At 47.4% G+C, this 21,907-nt stretch overlaps 1 protein-coding gene across 3 annotated transcripts in view; it reads left to right on the top strand.

The window, feature by feature from the left end:
• PLEKHA7 (pleckstrin homology domain containing A7) overlaps positions 1-21,788 on the top strand; it is a 228,734-nt gene extending 206,946 nt beyond the window's left edge. For 2 of the 3 annotated variants that reach the window (XM_022555784.2, XM_089915094.1), the window contains one exon: positions 2,959-21,788. In XM_022555784.2, coding sequence (XP_022411492.2) covers positions 2,959-2,981 — 23 coding nt within the window. In that variant the 3' untranslated portion in view covers positions 2,982-21,788. Of the gene's footprint in view, positions 1-952 lie in introns of all 3 variants that reach the window. The other variant, XM_089915095.1, reaches the window with a different exon arrangement.
• Positions 21,789-21,907: the final 119 nt, after the last annotated feature.

Below are 21,907 nucleotides of genomic sequence, written 5' to 3' on the forward strand. Positions count from 1 at the left end.
GCTGTCCAGTGGGAAAAAAATAGCACCATGGGATGGGAGGGTGTGTGTGTGTGCGCGCGCGCGTGCGCCAGGAAGGAGACTCCTGGCTCCTCTCCCCACCCACATGTGCCCCCGCTGTGTGAGCTCTCACAGTTCACCTAGTGCTGTTTCTCCCCAGATGCAGCCGCCACTGCATGTCTAGGTGGTGCCCTTGGCCAGGTGTGAGAGGGGTGGTCATAGAGCCTGAAGTGGGGTCACAGTCCCCACCAGTCCTCCAGCCCTGTCCAAAGGGTCTAGAAGTGACCACGGGTGGGGCCTGCTGGACCTTGAAGTGGCTGGCCCTGGGAAGCAGAACCATGGGTATGACCGAGGACAAGGGGCAGCCTGTTCTCTGTCTCCCAGCTCGGATCCCGTACAGGGTCGCTGAAGTCCCTGCTGTTCTGACTCCCCTGAGGACATGTGCGTGGGCTGAGAGGGGGTCTCCCTTGGGGAGACAGCAGACGGCGTTCCCGGGCCCCTCCTCATAATGATCCTGGGGCTCCCTGAGCCCATCGTGGCGATTTTGAATTCCTTCCCATGTCCAGGGCTCTAGCAGGGGCACCTTCCCTGCCATAAAGTGCCCTCCTCTCTGGCCTGTGCTTGCTCTACCTATGTGGACCTACTGTCCTCGGCTTCCTTAACCACCAGCAGGCGAGCGTGCCCCGGACCTGACACCCGCAGTCACGTCCCTGCTCAGTGGCCACCTTTGCTGCAGCCTTTGCTCACTCTTGCTCCCTCTCTCCAGCTCAGAGACATTTCTGGGAACTGCAGGCCAGACCCCCGCCAGGCCCCATGGATATGCCCCCGCAAGCCCAGGCCGTTAGTGGTGGGCAGCGGGGCCCACGGCACCCCGGCCCTGCCGCTCAGGGCGTCTGGTGCTGCAGGAGCAGACGAGGAACCTAACGCACCACTTAATTCCTGTCTGCCCGTCTAGCGCAGCATCTGGCCCTCCTCCCGCCTAAAGCCCCCCTGTCCTCCAGGACGGTGCCACCTTACCCCCCCTTAAGCAACGGACTCCACTACACCTTTGTCTAACACCTTTCAAGTAAGAGCCCCCCTCCTGGCGTGGCCCCTCACCTGGCGCTGAGCATGTCCCCTCCCCTCTGCTGCTGAGATGATTGCAGTGCCACCTGCTGACGCTTCCTTCCATGGGCAAAGCGGCCGCTGGGGAGACCCCTCCTGGACCGGTAGGCAGGTTGGGGGCTGATGATTTTTAGGGACTCAATGTTCAGCGGCTCCGATACAGTAGAGACAGTGTGATCCAAGCCCCCTTGCTCCCTGAAATCTCAGGAGGCAGAGCTGCGCCCCTTCCCGCCCCGCTGTCCTTCCTGCAGGCGGCCCAGTGCCCCAGGGGACCAGGGCAGGCCAGACGGCCAGCGTGGGAAGGAGGGGCGGTGGCTGCGAAGGACGAATTAGATCATGGCCTCTCCCCGTCAGGGCTTTGACCAAAGAAATTGAAGAACCGGGAGCCTAGAAAAGCCAGTTTTACAGATGAGAACGCGGGCCCTGTGAGGGGTGGGGGCTCATTCCAGCCACAAGGGAAGCTTCAGGAGGAGGCTGCCCGGGCTGATGGCCCTCACCCCTGCGGAACATTCCAGCACCACCCCTTCTGAGTCCTCCCCATGTGGGCGTTTACTGGTGAGAGGAGGCAGCGTGGGAGTAGGGAGGGAGTGCTGGGCCAGGAGTCGGGAGGCTGGGGCCAAGTCCAGGCTGTTGTTCTGAGTTCTTGGCTGTTGTCTCACCTGGATGGGGAGGGCGGATCAGGAGTCTCAGCAGCCCTTTCCCTGATGTTCCACTTCGTACGACTGTGTAGGGCTTCCCCTCTCATCGCTCTATGCACGCTTACGGTTAACGTTGCTGAGCGCCTACTCCATGCCAGGCATCGTGCTGATCATCTCCTTTGACGACAACCCAATGGAGATATTCACCCCGTTTTACAGATGAGGAAGCGCAGCTCAGAGACCCTGAGGGACTTGCCCAAGGAGTTGCGGCTGTGTCAGAGCCAGGGTTCGAACCCCTTCTGTGCGAGTTCAGAGCCTCTGTTCTCCATTGCCACCCTGGGCCCACCTGGGCCACCTCCATTGGCCCACCTGGGCCACCCCTGGGGGCTCTAGATGTTTGGAGAAGGGAGTGCAGTGAGGGATGGCGGTGTGTGGTCGGGACGGAGGCATGATCTTGGGCGAGTGTCCACCCGCCTGGGCGCTTCGCTGTCCTGAGGGTGGCAGGAGGAAGTCGGCCTGTTGGGCCAGGCTCTCGGGAGGTGTGAAGTAGGGGCCTCGTGACTGAGGAACCCCAGGGGATGCTCCAGCCAGGTCTTGTAAAGGCTGCAGGGTCTTCTGGGGCCGCGGGATGGCGTATGGTTTTCTCCTGGAGATCCGCGTGTGGTGACACCACCCCAGGCCACAGAGAGGCGGAGGAGAGGCTCTGTTCCTCTCTGCTTTTAGTGCCCCTGCGGCCATGAGATAGGCCGCTAATGCTCTTTTCAGAGCACACACACATTTCCTTGTACCCTTCCGGCACCCTCATTAGGAGATTGGTACAGTCACCCTGTTTTTAGATTAAGAAAACGAGGCCCATGAAGGCTGAGAGAGTTACCCAGAGTCCCTCAGCAAATGAAGGGCAGGGCCAGAACTGGACCCCAGAGTCCTCTTTGCTCAGGCCTTCTGCCCTATCAGAGCAGGGACCCAGTCTAGGGGCCAGCATGTGTCTGGCAAACTTCCTAGAAGTGATGAGGGTGGAGGAAAGGTGGGACGCCCGTTAGTCCTCGAAGCCGAGGGTCCCCCAGCAGCGGCCGCATTGCCCCAGCCCCCTGCTCTGCTGTTCTCTGTCTTGTCAGCCTGCCATTCCCTGTCACGTGTGCACAGACATGCCCACCGCCTGCTCCCCAGACGTGGGCTGGGGTCCTGCCAGCCTCTCATTGTCTCCTGTGCTTTTTGCCAGCCCAGGCAGTGACTGACCCGTGATCCAGCGTGCAGAGAAGTCTGGAGCCAGGGGCCAGTGGAACCAGTTTCCTCCAAGAAGATTGATCCTTCTTCCCCTTCCAGCTGAGCCGGGGTTGAGGCTGGAGGGCAGAGCACCACCAGCTGTGGGGCATTCACCACAGGGCTAGGGCCTAACACCCACGCTTGTTTTAGTTCAGACTCCTTTTTACATGTGACAAAGGCACTTTTAATACACACTGTAAAATACTGACTCTGTATTTTAGAATCAGGCTGTATTTTATAATGTTCACCTCAAGGGCCGAGTGGCTGAGAAGGTGAGGATGCAGGATTTTGGAGCTGCACATACAGATCCAGGTACCGTTTGGGTGGTGGGTGTGGGTGGGAACCGAAGGGCAGGGTGAGCAGAGGCCAGTCCAGCATCTGCTGAACTCAGGTGAGGTTGGATTGGAGATGTACTTCCAGTGGATTCCAGCGTTGGGCTCATTGGTGTGTTGTCCAGGGCAGTGATCAGCTGACCCTGACCTGGCCTGATGACCAGCTCTGTAGGGTGAAACTCCACCGAGCTGGCACGTGGAGCCTCGGCCTTGGGTCTGGCTTAGGCCCAAAGGTGTGTCCAAGAACATTGGTTCCCAACCTGCCCATGAGGTTCTCTCAGCAAAGGGCTCTTCAAAAAATACAAAAACAGTTCGCTGTAATTAAAAAAAAAAAAACAAAAAACACTTTGAAATACAGACAAGGTGAGAAGAAACACCTTTGATTTGTATCATAAGCAATAAACGTCACACTGGGTGGCATCTACCTACAACTCCCCGAGTCCGCACTAGGCTGTGATAGGTATCCTGGGCTCGTTGTGGCTGGCCCCTGAGAACACAGGTCAGCCTACCCAGGACTTGGGTCAGGTGGCAGGTGGGCAGGCAGTGGGCCCCTACCCTCCCTCATGGCCAGCAGGGCCATGATGACAGGACTATGACTTGACTTCCAGCCTAAAACGGGGAGGGCGCTGTTAAGCCAGGCGCAGTGTTTGTGGCCCTTTATGTAAGTCATGATATTCTGCATTTGGAAAATGAAGTTGGAAGAAAACAAAAAACAACTCCATTGGGTGGAGCCACACTTTAAATGAAAATTTGTCTTTGACTATGGTCAGAAAAATAATCTTGAATATATTTAGAAGTTGCCGTCTATTTTTAACTAACTCCATATGCTGCCAGTATCAACTTCATGACATTTGCCAAAATAAGATTTTATTTTTGCCTTTATAAGATTTTGTTGGAAAAAATGAAATGACTATTTTGCAAGAAAAAGTTAATTTAAATAAAACTGTAATGGTTTGCAAAAAAAAAAAACATGTGATGTACAGATTAAACTATTAACCTGATATGCTTCCTGCTTTTTGCTGCCTATATTCTCCTGAGTGGCCTGTGTTAGGTTTTTTTCCGTTTCCTTGGAAAACCCCCAGTGTCAGCTCTGGATCCTGCGGTGTTCACCTATGAAGTCTCTCCTGATGACAGTTCCATGACACGTGATTGACTCTGGAGGCCTGAGGGAGGAAGGCCTGCGCACTTGGGCCTTTGGCTGGGCTTCAGCAGCCGCTCAGGATGGCCCCCCACCTCGCCCCCGCCCGGCTGAGGGGCCGCCGGGCTGTGGACTTCTGTGCGGGGCTGGTTTGGCAGGCGGTCTGCAATCCCAGACAAAGGGAGGGACTCCGCAGGCCCTCTTCCAGCCCACACGCCTCCAGCTCGTTCCAATGAGGCGGGTTAGTGACGGACCATTGCAAGCTGGACTTGTGTTTAATTCGTTTTGACTTGTGATATGTGCTTAAAACAGAAGGCAGGAGGCCAGTTCAGTTTAGGGATGCGTGCGCTTCCAAGTTTGTTGCTATGGCAGTTTTTCTCTGTTGCCAAGAAGGGCGCCCTCAGTTTAGAGTGACTTTCCAACTAGTTAAACTGGAGAAAATAGATACCAAGGCATTCCAAAGAGGGATTGCTGCTGCTTTTTTAGCTACTGCTCTCCTTTTGAATTTTAAAATGAAAAATACTCTCTGGTTTTAAGCATTACTTGGAGCCATCTCCATAACCTATGAAAGGGAGGCAGGGGCGGTGGGGAGGAGGGTTTGTCCATAACTGAGTGCAAGGCAAGAAAAAAGGTACAGGAGGCCCCCCTGCCCCACAGGGTGACTCCTGCCGGGAGGAGGGGTAGCCTGTTCTGTAAGAATTGTGGCCCAAATTTCAAACAGAGAGGGTGACAGGCCCTCACGTCAGACTTCATGGAGAGCACGCGTGATCTGGAAAAGGCACCCTCTGGCTATGTCACGTGTGAGCAGGCGCATGGCCCGGCCCCCTTCTCCGCCCCCTGGAGAGGACTCGTTACCTGAGGTAAGATGCCATCTGCGTAAGGACCGGCTGACCAGGGACCCTCCAGGTGGGGGGGGGCCACTGGGAAACCCCACGTGGCCCAACGATTCCGGCTTTGCTTCTTTACCGGGACCCACGGGGCCTGAGCAGAGTTTGAAACGATGGGATTGCAGTCAGCAGAGGGGGCATGAGCATGCTTCAGCACCCCTGCTGACATCCATTCCTGACTTTAACTCTAACCCAGGTCCCGGTCGAGCCCAGTATGTCTATCTTATTTGAGCAAGAACCAACAAGAACATTTTAGGATCTAGTATTAACAGGGGTTGGGAATAATCTTTTCCTAATGCCCACTTGACCCTTCTGAACTGCCCAGATTCTCAACATGTCCAGGGTGTTGTTTAAATGATTGAAGTTGAGATGTGTGTACATTTGTGAGTGCACGTGAGGCAGATGTGCCCAGACTGATGCGGGTGTTGAAAGTAGGCCTTTTGTTTGCTCCCTTGCATTCACTTTTCTGCCCGCCTTTGTGTCTGGCTGGGGGGATGGGATCCGCAACTAGTCCCTTCTCCCTCTGACCCCTTGGCCACCTTCACTTAAGCTGGGTTCTAGAATTCTCCTGGCTGTTGTAGGTTGCAGCCTAAGGCCAGGGAAACCTCCATCTGCCCAAGGTCAGCTTGGGGATAGAAGGCATGGGGGGTGGAGTGGATGTGGACCCTGACTCAGCTGGACAAGAGCCCATTTTAGGCTTTGGGAGTTTCCCCCAGCTACGGTACAGAACTCTACGGCAAATCCTTTTGTGTTCGCACCAAGGGCGGGAAAGAAGCAGCGGAGTATTTGCCTAATCCACAGATCACATCTCTGAGATGAGGCAGGCAAATGCTGGGAGCCCTCTGCTTCCGATTCAGCATCAGACACCGGGGCACATGAGGGACTTTGCCCATGTGGGTTGCGTGCCGTTACGAAAAGAACAAAGAGACGAGGCTGGGGGGGATGTGAAAAATGGCAGCCCCTCCCGGCCCGGTAAACACGCCATTGCTTTGCCATCTCCACTCCAAAGGCTACCACTTTCATTGCTCTCCGAGCAAAGAAACCTTTCTTCAGAGCGAGTGGCAGGGTACAAAGGCAGAGTACAAAATGTGCACACATCACAGTCCCCGCAATTCTGTTTGAACAAGCATATTGATTGGGTCTGACCTTGTTACATTTTTTTCCTATTATTTGAAAAGGTGCATCTAAGTGTAGTGAATTGAACCAGCGGAACTGAACTTTCCATGAAAACTTCTCGAGGTATTTCTTTAGTTCAAAGCTTTTGAATTTTAAAGGGCATTTTTAATACGAGTCTGTTGAGTATTCTCTGCCACAGCCCAACAAGGGATGTTAAATGCATATGAGGATGGAGCGAGGGCACCCGTGGGGTGGACGTGCCCACACAGCGGAGGGTGGTTGGAGGGTGCAGGCCAGCCCAGGAAGGGCTAAGCTTTGGGGGGAGAGGCCGAGCCTGTGGAGCAGCACACACAGACCCCAAAAAGGATCTCTCTGAGCTCACTGGGGACAGCTTAGGAGACAGGGAAGAGGTTTCCCAGCTGAGCTTCTCAAAGGCTTTTATGTGGAGAGCTGAGAAGTACTTGCTAGGGGCCCCTTCTGATGGGCGAGGGTTTTGTCCTTGGGAATAAGGGACTCCTTACTCAGCCACTTGCTTTCTCTTACACTGTGTTTTAGAACTGAGAAGGAATAAGAGGCACAGCCCCTTGGCTGAGGTCACAGAGTCAGAAAAGAAGCTGCCACTGTCCTCAGCCCTTGACATCACTTAACAATTGCAGGTGCTTTCCTGCTGAGCCCTGAGCTGCATCCCAATCCTCGACTGATCTGACGTCTTAGGACGTTTTGCTGATCGTGTGGGCCACAGCTGTGGTCCCTCTTGCCATCCTGGCCTGGGCCCTTGAAAGCATCCGGAGTCGCATTTTCCCTCCACACAAGGGGCCTCTTCTGGCCCACTGAAGGCACACAGCCGCCGCCTTTGAGTGAGTTCCAAGGGTCTGTTTGCCTCCGGAGGCCTCTTGGATCTAGAAAGCACCTCCTTTCTAGACCCAGAATTTGAGATCAGAGGCAGAATCATCCCAGGGAGGAGCTGGAAAATCAGGTCCTGTGCTGGAAGAACCCAGGACTTGGGCATCTCAGCAAAATCCTTTCAGTGTCCTTGCCAAATCTCCAGCCTAGAAGATTGGCCTGGGAAGGTCAAAACGGGGTCAGAATAGCAGTAACAAATGGTAGAAGATACCCAGTCTTCTCTGCCGACAACTGGGGACACCAGCCCCATTCAGATTCCTTCTACCTCTTGTGGGAGCCCGCAAGGGTGTCTCACGTACACTCTGAAATTAGTGTTTTTGGCTGTCACTTTTGGGCCTTCCTGCTGTTATCTGTGTTTCCTGAGGCCACACTACCCAGTGGACACCAGTGAAGTTCCACTGACAGTAAAAACTCAGGTTTCATGGCCGCTGCCCGCTTCTGCTCACAATGAGGGTCCAGGTCCTGTGCCCATGTCTCCCCAGTCATTTCTGGGGTCCCCAGGCATATCTTACATGAGCTCACCACTGGCCTCTCAAGCTGCAGTTCTTCCACTTGCAGCTCCTGGATGTCGTCAAGCCATGAAGCCACTGCCTGCGCCCCAGGGGGACCGTCCCTGCCCAGCTCACAGCCCTCTCCCGGCGCTGCAGACCCTCGAAGTGCCTGATGAGTGTGTCCCACCGTGAGTCCTCCCTGGCCAAGCCCAGGCTGCACTCTGCATGCACGTAGGAGAACTTGTGCTCCCTAATTCTGTGTCTCTCGGGTCCCAGAGCAGGTTTTGTGCGCTCTGGTTCACCCAGAGCCCTGGGGAGAGCCACTTCTTCAAGCTTCTGCTCAGGTCCCCTGTCTGTGGGGCTCAGACACGTTCTCTATGTTTCCTCCTCCCTCACCCCAAATAACAATTTGTTATTTCTTATGATTCTCCAACCTGGGCTGGGCTCAGCTGGGCAGGTCTTCTGCTCCATGTGGTGAGGGGGGACTGGGGTGTCCGGGGTGGTTTCCTCACTCACATGTCTGGCACCCCAGCTGGGATGGCTTGGGGAGCTGGGAGCTGGCTGGGCATCTCCGTCTCTCCACACGGCCTCCCCACGTGGCTGCTCCGTCTTACAGTGTGAAGGTCTCGGGGTAGTTGGACTTTTTACCTGAGCTGGCTTCCAAGGGCAGCAAAGCTGCCAGGCCTTTTGAAGCGTAGATCTGGAATTGGCACAGGGTGACTTCCTCCACATTCTCTTGACCAAGGCCAGGCACAGGCCAGCCTCCTTAAAGGGGAGGGAAATAGATTCTACCCCTTGATGGGTGGAGTGGCGTGCACATGCAGACGGAGGGGATGGACGGCGGCCGTCTTGGAGACTGTCTACCACAGGACTCCTTCCTCATTCTACAGCCACTGAAGCATTTAACAGCCAGTGCAGTCGCCCCAGCTTTCTCTTCCCCTGTAGTGGACACCTGGGAGCCACATATTCTGGATGGAGTAACCACAGGATGCAAGCCAACTGGTCCTAAATCTTCACTTGGAAGGGGACTACCCAGCAGAGGCCCTGAGGCCCACGGCTCACTTCGCATGAGTGAGAAATAAACTTTGATGTATTCATCCTCTGGGACTTTAGGCTTTATTTTCTACTGTTGCACAATCTAGCCTACCCAGGTTGTAGGTATCATTATCCCTGTACTACATATGAGAAAACTGAGGCATGTTGGTTCCATGACTAGTCAGAGACTGAGTTGAAGCTGGAGCTTGTATCTGACTCCAGAGAGCCTTTAACCACTGCATTGGCTGCTGTTACCCTGGGAAGAGGAGATGGTGGGGGAAGACAGTCCTGTGGGCCTGGATTCTGGATCACTTGAAATAGCATTGCCTGTGGTGAGGACAGAGAGCTCACGGACAGCATGAAGAGAGACCCACAGGGAAGCGCCTAACACAGTGCCTGGTGAGCAGGAGGTGCTCAGCTCAGCGAAGGTAAGCTGCGCCCACGGCCATGATTTGACAGCCTGGGGATCCCATGAAGGGGCATTACTTCGGCTCACTTAACCCGGCCATTGGTCCCTGGGCTTTGCAGCTCAGAAACTGGATTTGTCACCACCAAGAGCAGGGCTGTCTCTCAGGGCTATGTTCACAGTGACTGGGCTCAGGAGGCACATGGAGGAAACCGAGTGAGAGCCCAACTGTCAAGCTACTGTGTTCACTGCCATGTGCCCTGCCCCCACCCCTGTTGCTCCAGGGGCCAAGTCTTTCTTGGAAGGTGGCCTGGCAGTCTCGGGACCAGTCTTGAAGAATCCTGGTGTCCCTGAGCAGCACACTGAGCAGCCTGAGGTCCCACCTCCACTGCAGGATGCCCCCATTCCACAGACCTGGGGCCCACATTTCCAGACCAGGGCTTCCTCTCTCAGGATAGAATAAGATGGCACTGACCCTCAGGTGCCCCCCTTTCTCTGTGACCATGGCTGGCCAGTCCCTTTTTAGGAGATTGACCTCATAGAAAGGAGACCTGGCACAGCAGAAAGAATGAAAGAAGGGAGGGAGGGAGGGAGGGAGGGAGGAAAGAAAGAGAAGGAAAGAAATAATTTTTTATTTTTTTAAAAAAGAAAATGCTAAGCATGGTTCCTGGCCCCATAGGAAGCACTAGAAAAAATATGGCATATAAGTTCTCATTTACCTACATTTAAGTTATAATTATTTAACACATACCACATTCTCATTCTTTGTTTACTTGTTTATTGCCTGTCTCCCTCACAAGAATATGAGCTTGCTAAGAGAAATAATTCGTTGAATGAATGAGAGAATGAAAGAAGTCAAGGGCTGTTGCCCAGGGAGCCTTCTCTCTTTTTCAGATGGTTTTGCCTCTCTCTGCTCTGTTGCACTTTTTATACTCTAGCCCCCAGAGAGCATCCCTAGTACCCTATTTTTAAGTTCCTTGAGTAGTAGGTAAGAGCAGGAGTTGTGGAATGCAAATCCACCCTTATTAACTCTGACCTTAGGCAAGTCACTGAACCTCCCTAAGCTTTAGTTTCCTTCTCTGAAAGATGGGAATAACGGCACCTACCTTACATGGGTGATGTGAGGACTAAAGGAGATCATCCTTAAGCGCCATCCCTGGCAGGGACACCCAGCCAGTGGTCACCGTGCTGGTTTGCCCTCATGTATGATCCTTACGAACAGCAAGCCTCCAGGCAGTCCTTCCACATTTAAAGCCTGTCTCCTCTCCCCGGCTCGGCAGGATAAATGGGTTTGGGGCCAGCTGCTATCGCCCACCCCAGTCTTCTGCCCTCCACCATCCGTCTGCCATTTTAGACAGTTGCCTGCAGCAAGTAAAGCAATGGCCCAGGGCTTTTGAAGTTTGGGCTCGCGGGGCCGTGCCACCACCAGGCTGCCTCCCTGAATTCTCCAGGGGCTGAGGACAGGCGAGTCCTCTGGGGCCTCCCCTGGCAGCCCTGCGGCTGTCCACCCGACATCAGATCAACCTGTGCTGCGGGCGCCTTTGATGTCAGTTCCCACACTGGAGCCTCGTGCCCTGCCCTGAGGACATGGGCTTTGAAGTTGGCCTGTAAACCGAGCTTTCAGGAAGAAAGTTGTCTATTGTACCTCAGAGCACAGCCAGGCCCTGTAAAGGCACTCGGAATGCCATGAACACCTGATAAATAATTCTTTCTGGGCCCAAGAAAGATTCGTTCCACTTACAGGGGAGGAAAATTCCCTTGACCTTTTCATTGAAGTCCTGTGTGTGTGTGTTTGGGGGCAGCGGGGGGTTGGTTAGAGAGGGTTTTTGCGTCTTCTCGCTGAAGTCACGTGGGACAGGCAGGTTGTCTTAGAGCTGAGCTCCAGTGACTGCTCCAAAAGGGCTCCTGGTCCCTGACCCCTGGTCCGAGGTCCCCCCAGCCAGCCCCACTCCTGCCTCCTGCTGGGAACATGGGAGAAGATTGGGCCCTCTAACGGGTAGAGGGGCCTTGGCCCCTCCAGGCCAAACCCTGCTGCAAATGGCGGGGCTTCCAGGAGGCACAGCCCTGTTGCCTTTCTTTCCTCCCAGGGCCTGGCATGGTCAAAGAGAGGGGGCAGACAGGATTTCCCACCCGAAGGGGTCCCGGGAGTGGATACTGGCTCACATACACTGAGCGCTTACCTCAGGCCAGGCCCTCTGCTGGGCCCCCTTTTGTGTGCAATTGGATAATAGGACGTGGGTATGTGTGTAGTTTTGTGAAAGCTTTCTTTATGGTAAAACGTAACATACATGTAGAAGGTATATAAAATAACAGCACACAGCTCAGTAAATGACCAGAAAACAAACATCTCTGCAGTCACCACCTTAGTCAAGAAATACAAGTTTGCTAGGATGCAGGAAGCCCTGCTGGTGCCCCTTCCTGCTCAGTAGGCCCTCCCTCTCCCACGAAGGATAACCACCCTTCTGACTTTTGTTGTTACTACTTATTTGCCTTTTTAAAAATAATTAATTAATTAATGAATTAATGGTTGCGTTGGGTCTTCGTTGCTGCGCCTGGGTTTTCTCTAGTTGCGGCGAGCGGGGGCTACTCTTCGTTGCGGTGCACGGGCTTCTCATTGCGGTGGCTTCTCTAGTTGTGGAGCGTGGGCTCTAGGTGCGCGGGCTTCAGCAGTTGTGGCGCACGGGCTTAGTTGCTCCGTGGCATGTGGGATCTTCCTGGACAGGGCTCGAACCCATGTCTCGTGCATTGGCAGGTGGATTCTTAACCACTGCGCCAGCAGGGAAGTCCCTTACTTGCTTTTTCTTTATCGTTTTTCTATCTAATCAGGCATCATCAGATACTCTTAGTTTTATTTGTTCTCTGAAATGTGTACAAATGGAATAATAGAATGGAATAATAATGCATTCCTTTGTGACAGGCTTTTTTTCACTGAACATTGTTTATGATATTCATCCACGTAACTGTTTCATTCATTTTGCTGTTGTATAGTATTCACTGTAGGAATATTCGAGGAGTATTTATCCATTCTGTTAAAGGACATTTGGATGTTTCCAGTTTGAAGTTATTACAAATAATGCTGCTATGTACATTTTTAAACATATCTCTTGATCCACGTGCACTCATATTTCTTTTGGTGTATACCTAGGTGTAGAGTTGCTAGGTTATAAGGTAAGCATATCTTCAACTTAGGTAGAAAATGCCAAACTGTTTTCCAAAGTAGTACTAATTTATACTCCTACCATGAACACGTGAGTTGCTTCACATCCTCGTTGTGGTGGCAGCCTCTGAGACAGTGATCCCCGCCTCCTTGCATTCACACCCTCTGTAAGCCCCTCCCCCTAAGTGTGGGCTGGAGCTAGCAATTCCCTTCTAATGAATAGGATGTGACAGAACATAACAGGATGTCGCTTTCTTTCTTTCTTTTTTATTGGAGTATAGTTGCTTTACAATGTTGTGTTCCATACAGCAAAGTTCAGGATGTCACTCTCAAGATGAGGTTACAAAGAGGCTATAGCTTCTGTCTTGGGCGTCCTCTGTTTTCTCACTTGTTTACTGTGAAGGCCATGTTGTGAGCTAACCTGTGGGGAGGCCCACAGGGCAAGGAACAGATGTCTCTGACCAGCAGCCAGTGAGGACCTGAGAACTCACATGAATGAGCTTGGAAATGGGTCCTCCCAGCCTCCAATTAACCCCTGAGATGATTGTAGCCCTGTCTGAAACCTTGATTACAACCTTGTGAGAGACCTTCAGCCAGAGGCACCCAGCAGAGCCCACATTCCTGATTCATGGAAACCGAGATAAATGTTTATTGTTTTAAGTTGTTAAGTTTTGGGGGTGATTTGTTACATGGCAATAGATAATTAATGTACTCAACAAGACTTTTTTTTATTGTCGCCATTTTCAATGTGTATGAATTAGGTTTGTTAGCATCTTCCTGATATTATTGGTATTGAGCACCATTTCAAGTTTGTGGACCCTTTGGATTTCCTTCTTTGTGAAGTACCTGTCAGGACTCTTATCATTATTCCGTTGGGTTATACATCTTTTCCTTGTTGATTTGTAGGGGTTCTAGATGTAAGCCTGTCTTAGCCTGGGCTACCCCTAGAAAGCAGAGCCTGAGGCAAGGGCTTGCAGGCAGAGAGTTAATTTGGGAAATGATCCAAGGAACAGAAGTAGAAAGGAAAGGAGGGGAAACCAATAGAAGCACGCCTTCTCAAGTTGGTCACTGTTATGGGAAACTTGGGCTCATTCTCATTGGGACCTTCTGGAGAGTCATGTAAAATGTTCCTCAAAATTATCCACCTGTGTTATAAAAGAGAAGAGCATTTATCTTCTAGCTCAGGGCCCCCCCTTGACCAAGGGCTCCCCATGAGGTGTTAAATCCTTCACATCTCCAGATCCCACATGTGTGACTGATTCCCATAGGAAGCCCACACTGGGGCAGCTAAGCAGCCCTGGGGCATCACGTGAGAGGTGTGGCTAAAATGAGATCCTACTGCAGTAATATCTAGAATAAAATGGGTGCCAAGAGGATGTGCAGTGGAGCACAAGGAATATCTGACACATAGCCTCTTACAGATGATATGCCTTGTAAATGTCTTTTCCCATCTGGGCTTGCCTTTTCACAGTGACGTTCAATGAATAGATATTACTAATTTTAAGGTAAGCAAGTGTTTAAGTCTTTTCCTTTGTAGTTTGTGGTTATTTGCATCTTGTTCAAAAAGTCTTCCTGTACTTAAGTCATAAAAATCTTCTCCTCTGGTATTTTCTAGGAGCTTTCTTGTTTTGCCTTTCACAGATCTACAATCTACCTGGAACTGGTTTTTAAGTAAGGTGTGAAGTGGGCATCAGGTTTCATTTTTCCACATAGATGCGCAACTTATTGAAGAATCTATCGTTTCCTTCCCACTGCTGTACAGTGCCATTTTGTCATAATCGAGTATCTGTATATGTATGAATCTCTTTTTCTGTTCCATTGTTTGTCTGTCATTGTGCCAATATCACACTATTTTAATTAGTGGAGCTTTATAGTAAGTGTTGACACACAGAAAAGCAATGTGTCTCTCCTGTTCTTATTTTTCGCAACTATCCTGGCTATTTTTGGTCTTTGCCTTTCCTTATAAATTTTAGAACAAACATGTCAAGTTTTACTCCCCATCCTCCATTGGATTTTTTCTTCTATTGAGACTACATTGCATGTAGATTACTTTGGAGAGAATTACATCTCTACAATATGAGTGTCCTAATCTATGAATATGATAAATTCATTTATTTAAACCTTTAAATATTTCTCTCCAAAATATTTTATAGAAAAAAAGAAAAGAATTCTGCTTCTAGCAATGGTAGACAAGGATGCTTTGAACCAACTTTCCTACTGAGAACAAATGGAAAAGGAGGCTAAAATATTTTTGAAAATACATATTTGAAGGCAATGGAGAGCTATTAAAGCTGTGAAAATTTATGGAGCCAAGATCCAGAGGAAAAATAGGAAGCATGAGGTCAACATTTGGTATCACTTTTCCTCCTGAAGTGAATTGTCCATTCCAAAAGCTGTTGGCTGGGAGAGCCTGAGCTGTTTTTTGATAGACTGTCCTAGTCTCACTATGTTTGTGTACAGCTTAGGAGTCAGTCAAGGACCCAGGGGAGTATCTTTATGTAGATTTGGGGGCTCTACAGCTCTCTCACCTCTGGTACTCTTCCCTCCAAATTGCAATCTCTTGTCAGCCCTGTATGCTTGTCTGTTTCTTCCACCCAGCGAGTCTGCCACCTGTTTGTGCTTGTTCGCTTTACTGTGGTTGAAAAATGACCTCAGGGAGAAATCTGGGTGGAATGTGGGACTCATTGCGTGTGCTTCCCTTTCAATGACTAGAAGCCCTATATGGGTTGGCCACTACGGATTTCTTCACCTTTATTCGTGAAGGATATTTTCACTGGGATAGGATTGTAAATTGGTGATTATTTTTTTCAGTGCTTTGAGGATATCATTACATTGTCTTCGGGCTTCTTTGGCTCACGTTGAGAAGTTAAGTGTCTTATTCTTGCACCCTTAAAGTTAATGTGTCCTTTTTTCTGTCTGTGCTTGTTTTCTTCTTTTCTTTGGGTCACATCTCTTTCACTGTTGTATGCCTAGATGTGATTCTGTCTTTACCCAGCTTAGCATTTGTAGATCTCAAATCTATGTGTAGGTATCTTTTGTCAGTTTTGGAAGATTCTTAACCTTTATCTCTTTGAAAATTGATTTTCTCCATACTCTCTCTTTTCTCTTTCAGGGACTCCAATTATATGAATTCTAGCCCTTTTTACTCTCTTTATCTGTTCCTAGGAAACAATATCTTATTATGCAAGAATCCATTACATCCATGTGAAAAGGATTTGACAAATCAACTAGCATTTCTCTTACTGAAATGCTTTTGCCACTCGAATTTCCCTGTACTAAGAAGCAGTGTCTGTCTCTGACATAACCCACAAAGCTTCATGGAATTGGGACACGGCCACCTTTTGTTTCAAGGACATAGGGCAAAAGGCGTGGAGGATTTTCCTGGTTACAAGGTTAAATATTTAAGGTTATAGGCTGCATTATGCTAGTCCTCAGTGGCAAATTCTGAGTGACTGAGGCACCCACATGCTCTTTGATAAAAATCTATTTGTGATATGCAGGACCCTCTAACACACAGGCCCCAAGGCAGGAGCCCATCTTACCTGGGTCTAAAGGTAGGGTTTCTCAATCTCAACACCACTGATATTTTGGGCAAAATAATTCTTTGTTGTGAAGGTCTGTCCTGTGCGTGGTAGCATATTTAGCAGCATACCTGGCCTCTATCCTGTACATATCAGTAGCACCTCCCAGTTGTGACAAGCAAAAATATCTCGATATTGCCAAATGTTCCCTGGTGGGGCAAAACCTCTCCTGGTTGACAACCATTGGTCAAAGGATGGTACTCCAGACGAGAAAGACCCACTTGAAACAATACCAATGGCCTGCTTTGTGAAAGAAAGCACATCACCGGTTTACTAGAGACATAGGTGTGTGCACCTTTGACTTTGGCTGTTTGGAAGCTCAAAGCTAAATTTCGTATTTACTACATTAACTAACTGTGAGTCTGTTTTCAGGACTGATCTTATTTCTAATATAACAGTCTTTTAGGAAATGGCTTCACATAATTTGAAAAGACCAGCAGGTAAAGTGTCTCCATGTGAAAAAGCCTTAGGAGGCAACATCTCGGTACTGGTAACGGCACAAGAGGCACCATTTTCAGTAGTGCAAGTTAGGCTACTTGAGGCCAGCTTTGAGGGCAGGTTTTGGGAGTTGGGGAGAAGAGGTAAGGCATTGTTGGGTAACTGTGGGTGGCATATCTTGTGGGGAGCATATGGGAGGTATTCCTTTGCTTTTTCTCAGGCCTGTAGTAATTGTGGAATGCTTTCTGAGAGTGGGGTAAGCAGCTGAAGTTCAGAAATCAAACGAGTAGGGGTTCAAGGCATAGTAATTTGGGTATTAAAAGTTAATGTGTACTTCCAAGTTTGGAGACAGAAGAGTTAAGTCCTCTCTTCTCTTGAAAATCACCCAGAAGCAATAAGGAGAATGAGAGAAGGAAGTTGACTCCAGCTTCAACGAAACTAGGAGACATCTGAAACTCTTAACTCTAAAATGGGTGAAAGAGTTGAAAAAGTAGTAAATGTCAAAGGAGAGTACAGGGGGTATGCTTGCCTCTGCAGGATCTGAGAAACCTAGCTAGTGTCTTCTTAAACGTGAGGCTATTTGTGAGACAGGTCTGTTAGAGCAGCAGGGAAGCAGGCCCCTGCGATGTGAAAAGCCATTTGGCATCTGATCTTCACTGGCAGGGCTACAATGGTTCACACACATAACTCTGGACCATGATAAATTTTTCTGCCAGCTTGACCTTTCCCCTTCATGAAAACCCTGCAACACCTGGGAAGAACTTCATTTAAAGACGAGTCATCTGTTTCCCCATCCAGGTAAACAGAAATTCCTTTCTTCCAAGAGCTCATTTCTGACTCCTCTCATATACTACATCCAATCTAGAATCTAGTTCTCATTACTTCTACTATGACTACCCTAGTCCGAGCCCCTGTGCTCACCTAGAATCTTGCAATAATTTCATAATTGTGCTCTCCATTTTTCTAGTTGACTCCCTACAGCTGCCTAAGCTTTGTTAGATCATGTCACTCTAATAAAAACTCTCCAATGTCTTCTCACTCTCCTTAGCATAAAATCCAAAGTTCATGTCACAACTCTAATGATCTTATTCCTGCTCTCTCTTTGAACTCATCTCACAAGCCTCTGCTGCCCCTAGCTTTATTATTCATTGCATCCCTTTACCTTGTTTTCTTTATAACAAATGATATATATTTGTTTATTGTTTGTCTCCCCTCCACCAGAGTGTAAGCTTCATTAAAGGAGGGACTGATTTTGTTTACTGCTGTATTCCCAGTGGTTAGAACAGTGCCTGGCACATAGCAGGTGCTGAGAAAATGTTTGCAGTTGACCAAGCAATAAAAAAGAACTGGCACAGGGTTTGGAGGAGGATATTAAAATAGAAAAGGATCAAAAAAAAAAATACATGGCAGGTGAAGAGCACTCGCCAGAAAAATGTTGCCTCAACAGATAGTTGAAAACTATAATCAAAGATCTCATGACAACCTTAGTATCTTAACATCTCCGTAAAGTGCCGACATCAGAAATACAAGAGGATATGAGGAAACAGAAGAAACATGAGCTGGCAGAATTCAAGGAAAAAAATTACATAATAATCATAAAAATGAATACAAAATTGGAATGATAGAGTATACAGTGCTCAATCACGATGAGAAAACATAAAAATAAAAATGACATGGAGATAGGAGATGTAACATGCACATAATTGGAGTTTCTAGAGGAGAAAATTTCTATTTTCTATTTTTATAGATGAAAGCACTGAGAACCTTGCTCACATGAAGTCAGTAATAGATTTTAGAAACATCACTTAATCCTCTGAACTCTTGGAATTTAGGCCAAATATCATAGTGATCTTTCTTCAAATTGTATGTCTAATGAATCAGCTGACAATCCAGTTCCCTACCAATTTTATTGAGGGCATGTAACTGGAAACTACCTGACTTGCAAAAGGAGTCATTCAGACCTTAACATCAACGTTTCAAATTGTCCCTTTGTTTGGAGGCTTTACTCCTTAGGGTAAACACAGTGAGTTTTGGGATGGATGAGAGGTATTTCTTTTTTCTAACGGGTGAAGGGTTACAGTGAAAGGAATAGTAGTTTTCAGAGATCAATTTAGAACAAGTACATATGAATGTAGTTTTGGGAAATTGATTGTTGAACCCCTTCATGTATCCCAGGAGTGTGTATTCATTTGAAGACTACTGGCTAACAATGCCAAGCAATGCTATCAGGTCAAGCAAGGAATGAATTAAAAAATATGGTTTAGGAAAATAAGAATTGTTGATTTGATCAAAGTAGTTTTCAATACAGCTGTATTAAAGTTGGGTAGGGCTTCCCTGGTGGCACAGTGGTTAAGAATCCACCTGCCATGCAGGGGACACGGGTTCGAGCCCTGGTCCGGGAAGATCCCACATGCCATGGAGCAGCTAAGTCTGTGTGCCACAACTACTGAGCCTGCGCTCTAGAGCCCACGAGCCACAACTACTGAGCCCGAGCGCCTAGAGCCCATGCTCCACAACGAGAAGCCACCGCAATGAGTAGGCCGCGCACCACAACTAGAGAAAGCCTGCACATGGCAATGAAGACCCAACACAGCCAAAAGAAACAATAATAAAAAAAAAAGTTGGGTAGAAGCTATATTGGAGTGGATTGAGGGGGAAGGGGATGGTACTGAAGCAGACAGTAATAGAAATGTTATTAAAACTGAAATTGAAAATGTGGAGATAGGATTATAGCTGAAGTGTATGGTATCTAGGAAAAATCTTTTTTAAAAGATGTGAAATACCTAGGGACTTGGGGAGAAATGTTGACAAAAAAAAGGATCAACAGACTAAGGGAGAGGTTGAAGACTCCTAAAACAAGATAATCAAAAGTACTAGGTTCACAAGATGATGCAAAGGGTTAACAGTAGTTGACATTTACTGAGCTGTTTTTTATCAGTGTGCTTAAACTTTTTAACTGTTTCAACTAATTCTCACAATAACCATTCAACGTGGTTGCTACTGATATTCTCATTTTACAGATGAGGATAGGAGACTCAGATTTAATTATGCCCAAGGTCACTGAGTTTATCACTAAGTTAGTAGAGCTGGGATGTCACCTAGAGCATTGGAGCACTTCTCCACAGGTGTCAATTTAGGTGGAAGTTCAGGGAATTTCTGCCTGATAAAATCTCTTTAATGTAAGCCAGAAAGCAAGGACATGTTATAAGAGTGAAGGAGAAAAGACAGGGTCACAAGTTTGAGAAGAGAGGTTTTCAACAGTTAAGAACAGGAAAAGAGTTGATGAGAGGTAACAGTAAGGATAACATGCAGTGTTGTTAATTAACACTTAGTAATATTGATTTGTACAGTTGGTGGCCTTTCTCCAGAAATAATCCATAGGAAATTGGATACATCTAGGGCTGTATTTTCCAGAAAGGTTATGACACTGGGGAGGGTTATTTGGGATACTGACAACAGTGACACTGAATTGACAGATCACTTAAAAATCTAGACAGGGCTTATGGAACTGGTGAAAACAGACTGATAATGACCTGATTTGAACTTGTGTAAAGGAATACAACTGTTATGGTCAGAGGTGAGGTTTCTACATTTGTGATTTCAGAGGTAAAGTTGTTTTGGGATATTGAAAGTAGCCAAGATGTGGCTGCTGTGGAGACAAGAGTAATGGAACTAAAGCCCTGTAAGTGGCCACTGATGTCAACCAGGTAGTTGCAATTTATTTCCTCAAAATTTACTCAAAGAATATGACCTATCTTTCTGCTCTCAAACTGTTGTTTAATCAGAACAGCAATCACTTCAGACTTTCTTCTGTACCTGCAATTCATCCGGATTTAAAAAATTAGATTTGAGAAGAGGATTTTTACCTATCAATACACACAAAATTGGAATCTGTGTTCCTGAAAACCTTTACAATAGAAAGATCACTGGATCACTGGTATAGTCAAGCACTTGGGAGAAGTGTATTTCAGGTAAGAAATTATCAATAGTAAGAAAAAGTTGCCACTCAACTTTCCCCTCAATAGCATGTTTCACTGCCCCCCCCCAAAAATGTGTTTTCCCTTATGGTACTTCAGTAGGGATATCAAAATGCCATGGCATCTCTCTTCCTTTAATCCACCCACCACACACACACAATGATAAGGAAAAAAAAAGCAAAAACCAACCCAGTGTTCATGCTTAAAAGACAGCCATGATATTTAATGTGGTGCTGGGACACTAGGCCACATGGACCAACAGACCTAAATTTATTCCAACCCTGAATTTTGTTAATGTCCAATAATATATGAATTGGAATGAGAATTTCTTTCTCTGAAGGTGAAGAAAAAAGGTCTTCCAGTGTAGTTATTTTAGAAGGAGGCTCTTCTATTTACATATAAGAACCAAGACTTATAAATAACCAAGCATATTTAAATAAATTGATGAAAATACCTTTTAAAACATAATACTGGTCTCTCCCTCTTCCATTCTTAAACATATATCAGTCTTCACTTTCTACTTAAATTAGTTGTAATAAGCAACCCTACAGACTATTTGACAATCAGTGGCCAAACTGAAATTTGAACAAAGCCAAACTTGTTTAAACCAGATACTATTTTGTTAAATGTTACACATTCTACTAGTCACTGACTCAGTATTTTACTATATAGGGTAGCACCTATTATAAAACAATGTGAGACATAAGAAAAAATGAAATGTTGGGGGTCTGATACATGAAAAAAATTTCAGGATGGATTGCATAATCCAGAAATCACTTGTTCTATTTGCTACATTCCTCGAAAATTCTAAACTTCAAAATGACACAGGAATTAAAAAAAAAAAATCAACACATTAAACACATACTTAAGTATCTAGATGTGTAACAGTTCAGCAAACAAAAAGGTTTAACTCAAAGCCTTTGAACATGTCACTTACTTAAACATTAAGATTTTGAACCCAATTACTCAAAGATCATTGACTAGCCCATAATGCAGTTTGTGTTAATCTGCTGTACAAATTAACCACATAGTAACAGTCAGATCCTACTCCAACAGAAGTGGCGATAAAATCATACAGCAATACTCCTTTTTGTAATTAGATAATCAGGATAACAGCACTGGGATAAAATGAAGAGAATATCTTGTTTCAGCTTCTTGTTCAATAAGCCTATTCCTCATTTTCAGATAATGAGGATAAAGGTATCACAACCACATATGAGAAACTGCTTTCTCTTTATTTAGGTGTTTGTTAGGAAGAAAATTAACTTTGGTCACATATTACCTTAAAAAAAAAAAATCCAGTTTTACATATTCCTAAATAGATAGGACCAAATGATCAGAGAAAAAATTTCTTCTGTAAAAACTGGCCAATTTTATCAAAAATCTAACATACAGTGTCATTCAAATTATGTGAAGACTGCTTGGGATCATAACATTCCAAATA

The sequence above is a fragment of the Delphinapterus leucas genome, chromosome 7 (assembly GCF_059928025.1).
Source record: "Delphinapterus leucas isolate spDelLeu-1000000601 "Yukka" chromosome 7, BTC_Dleu_Yukka2, whole genome shotgun sequence".
Classification (NCBI taxonomy): Eukaryota; Metazoa; Chordata; class Mammalia; order Artiodactyla; family Monodontidae; genus Delphinapterus; species Delphinapterus leucas.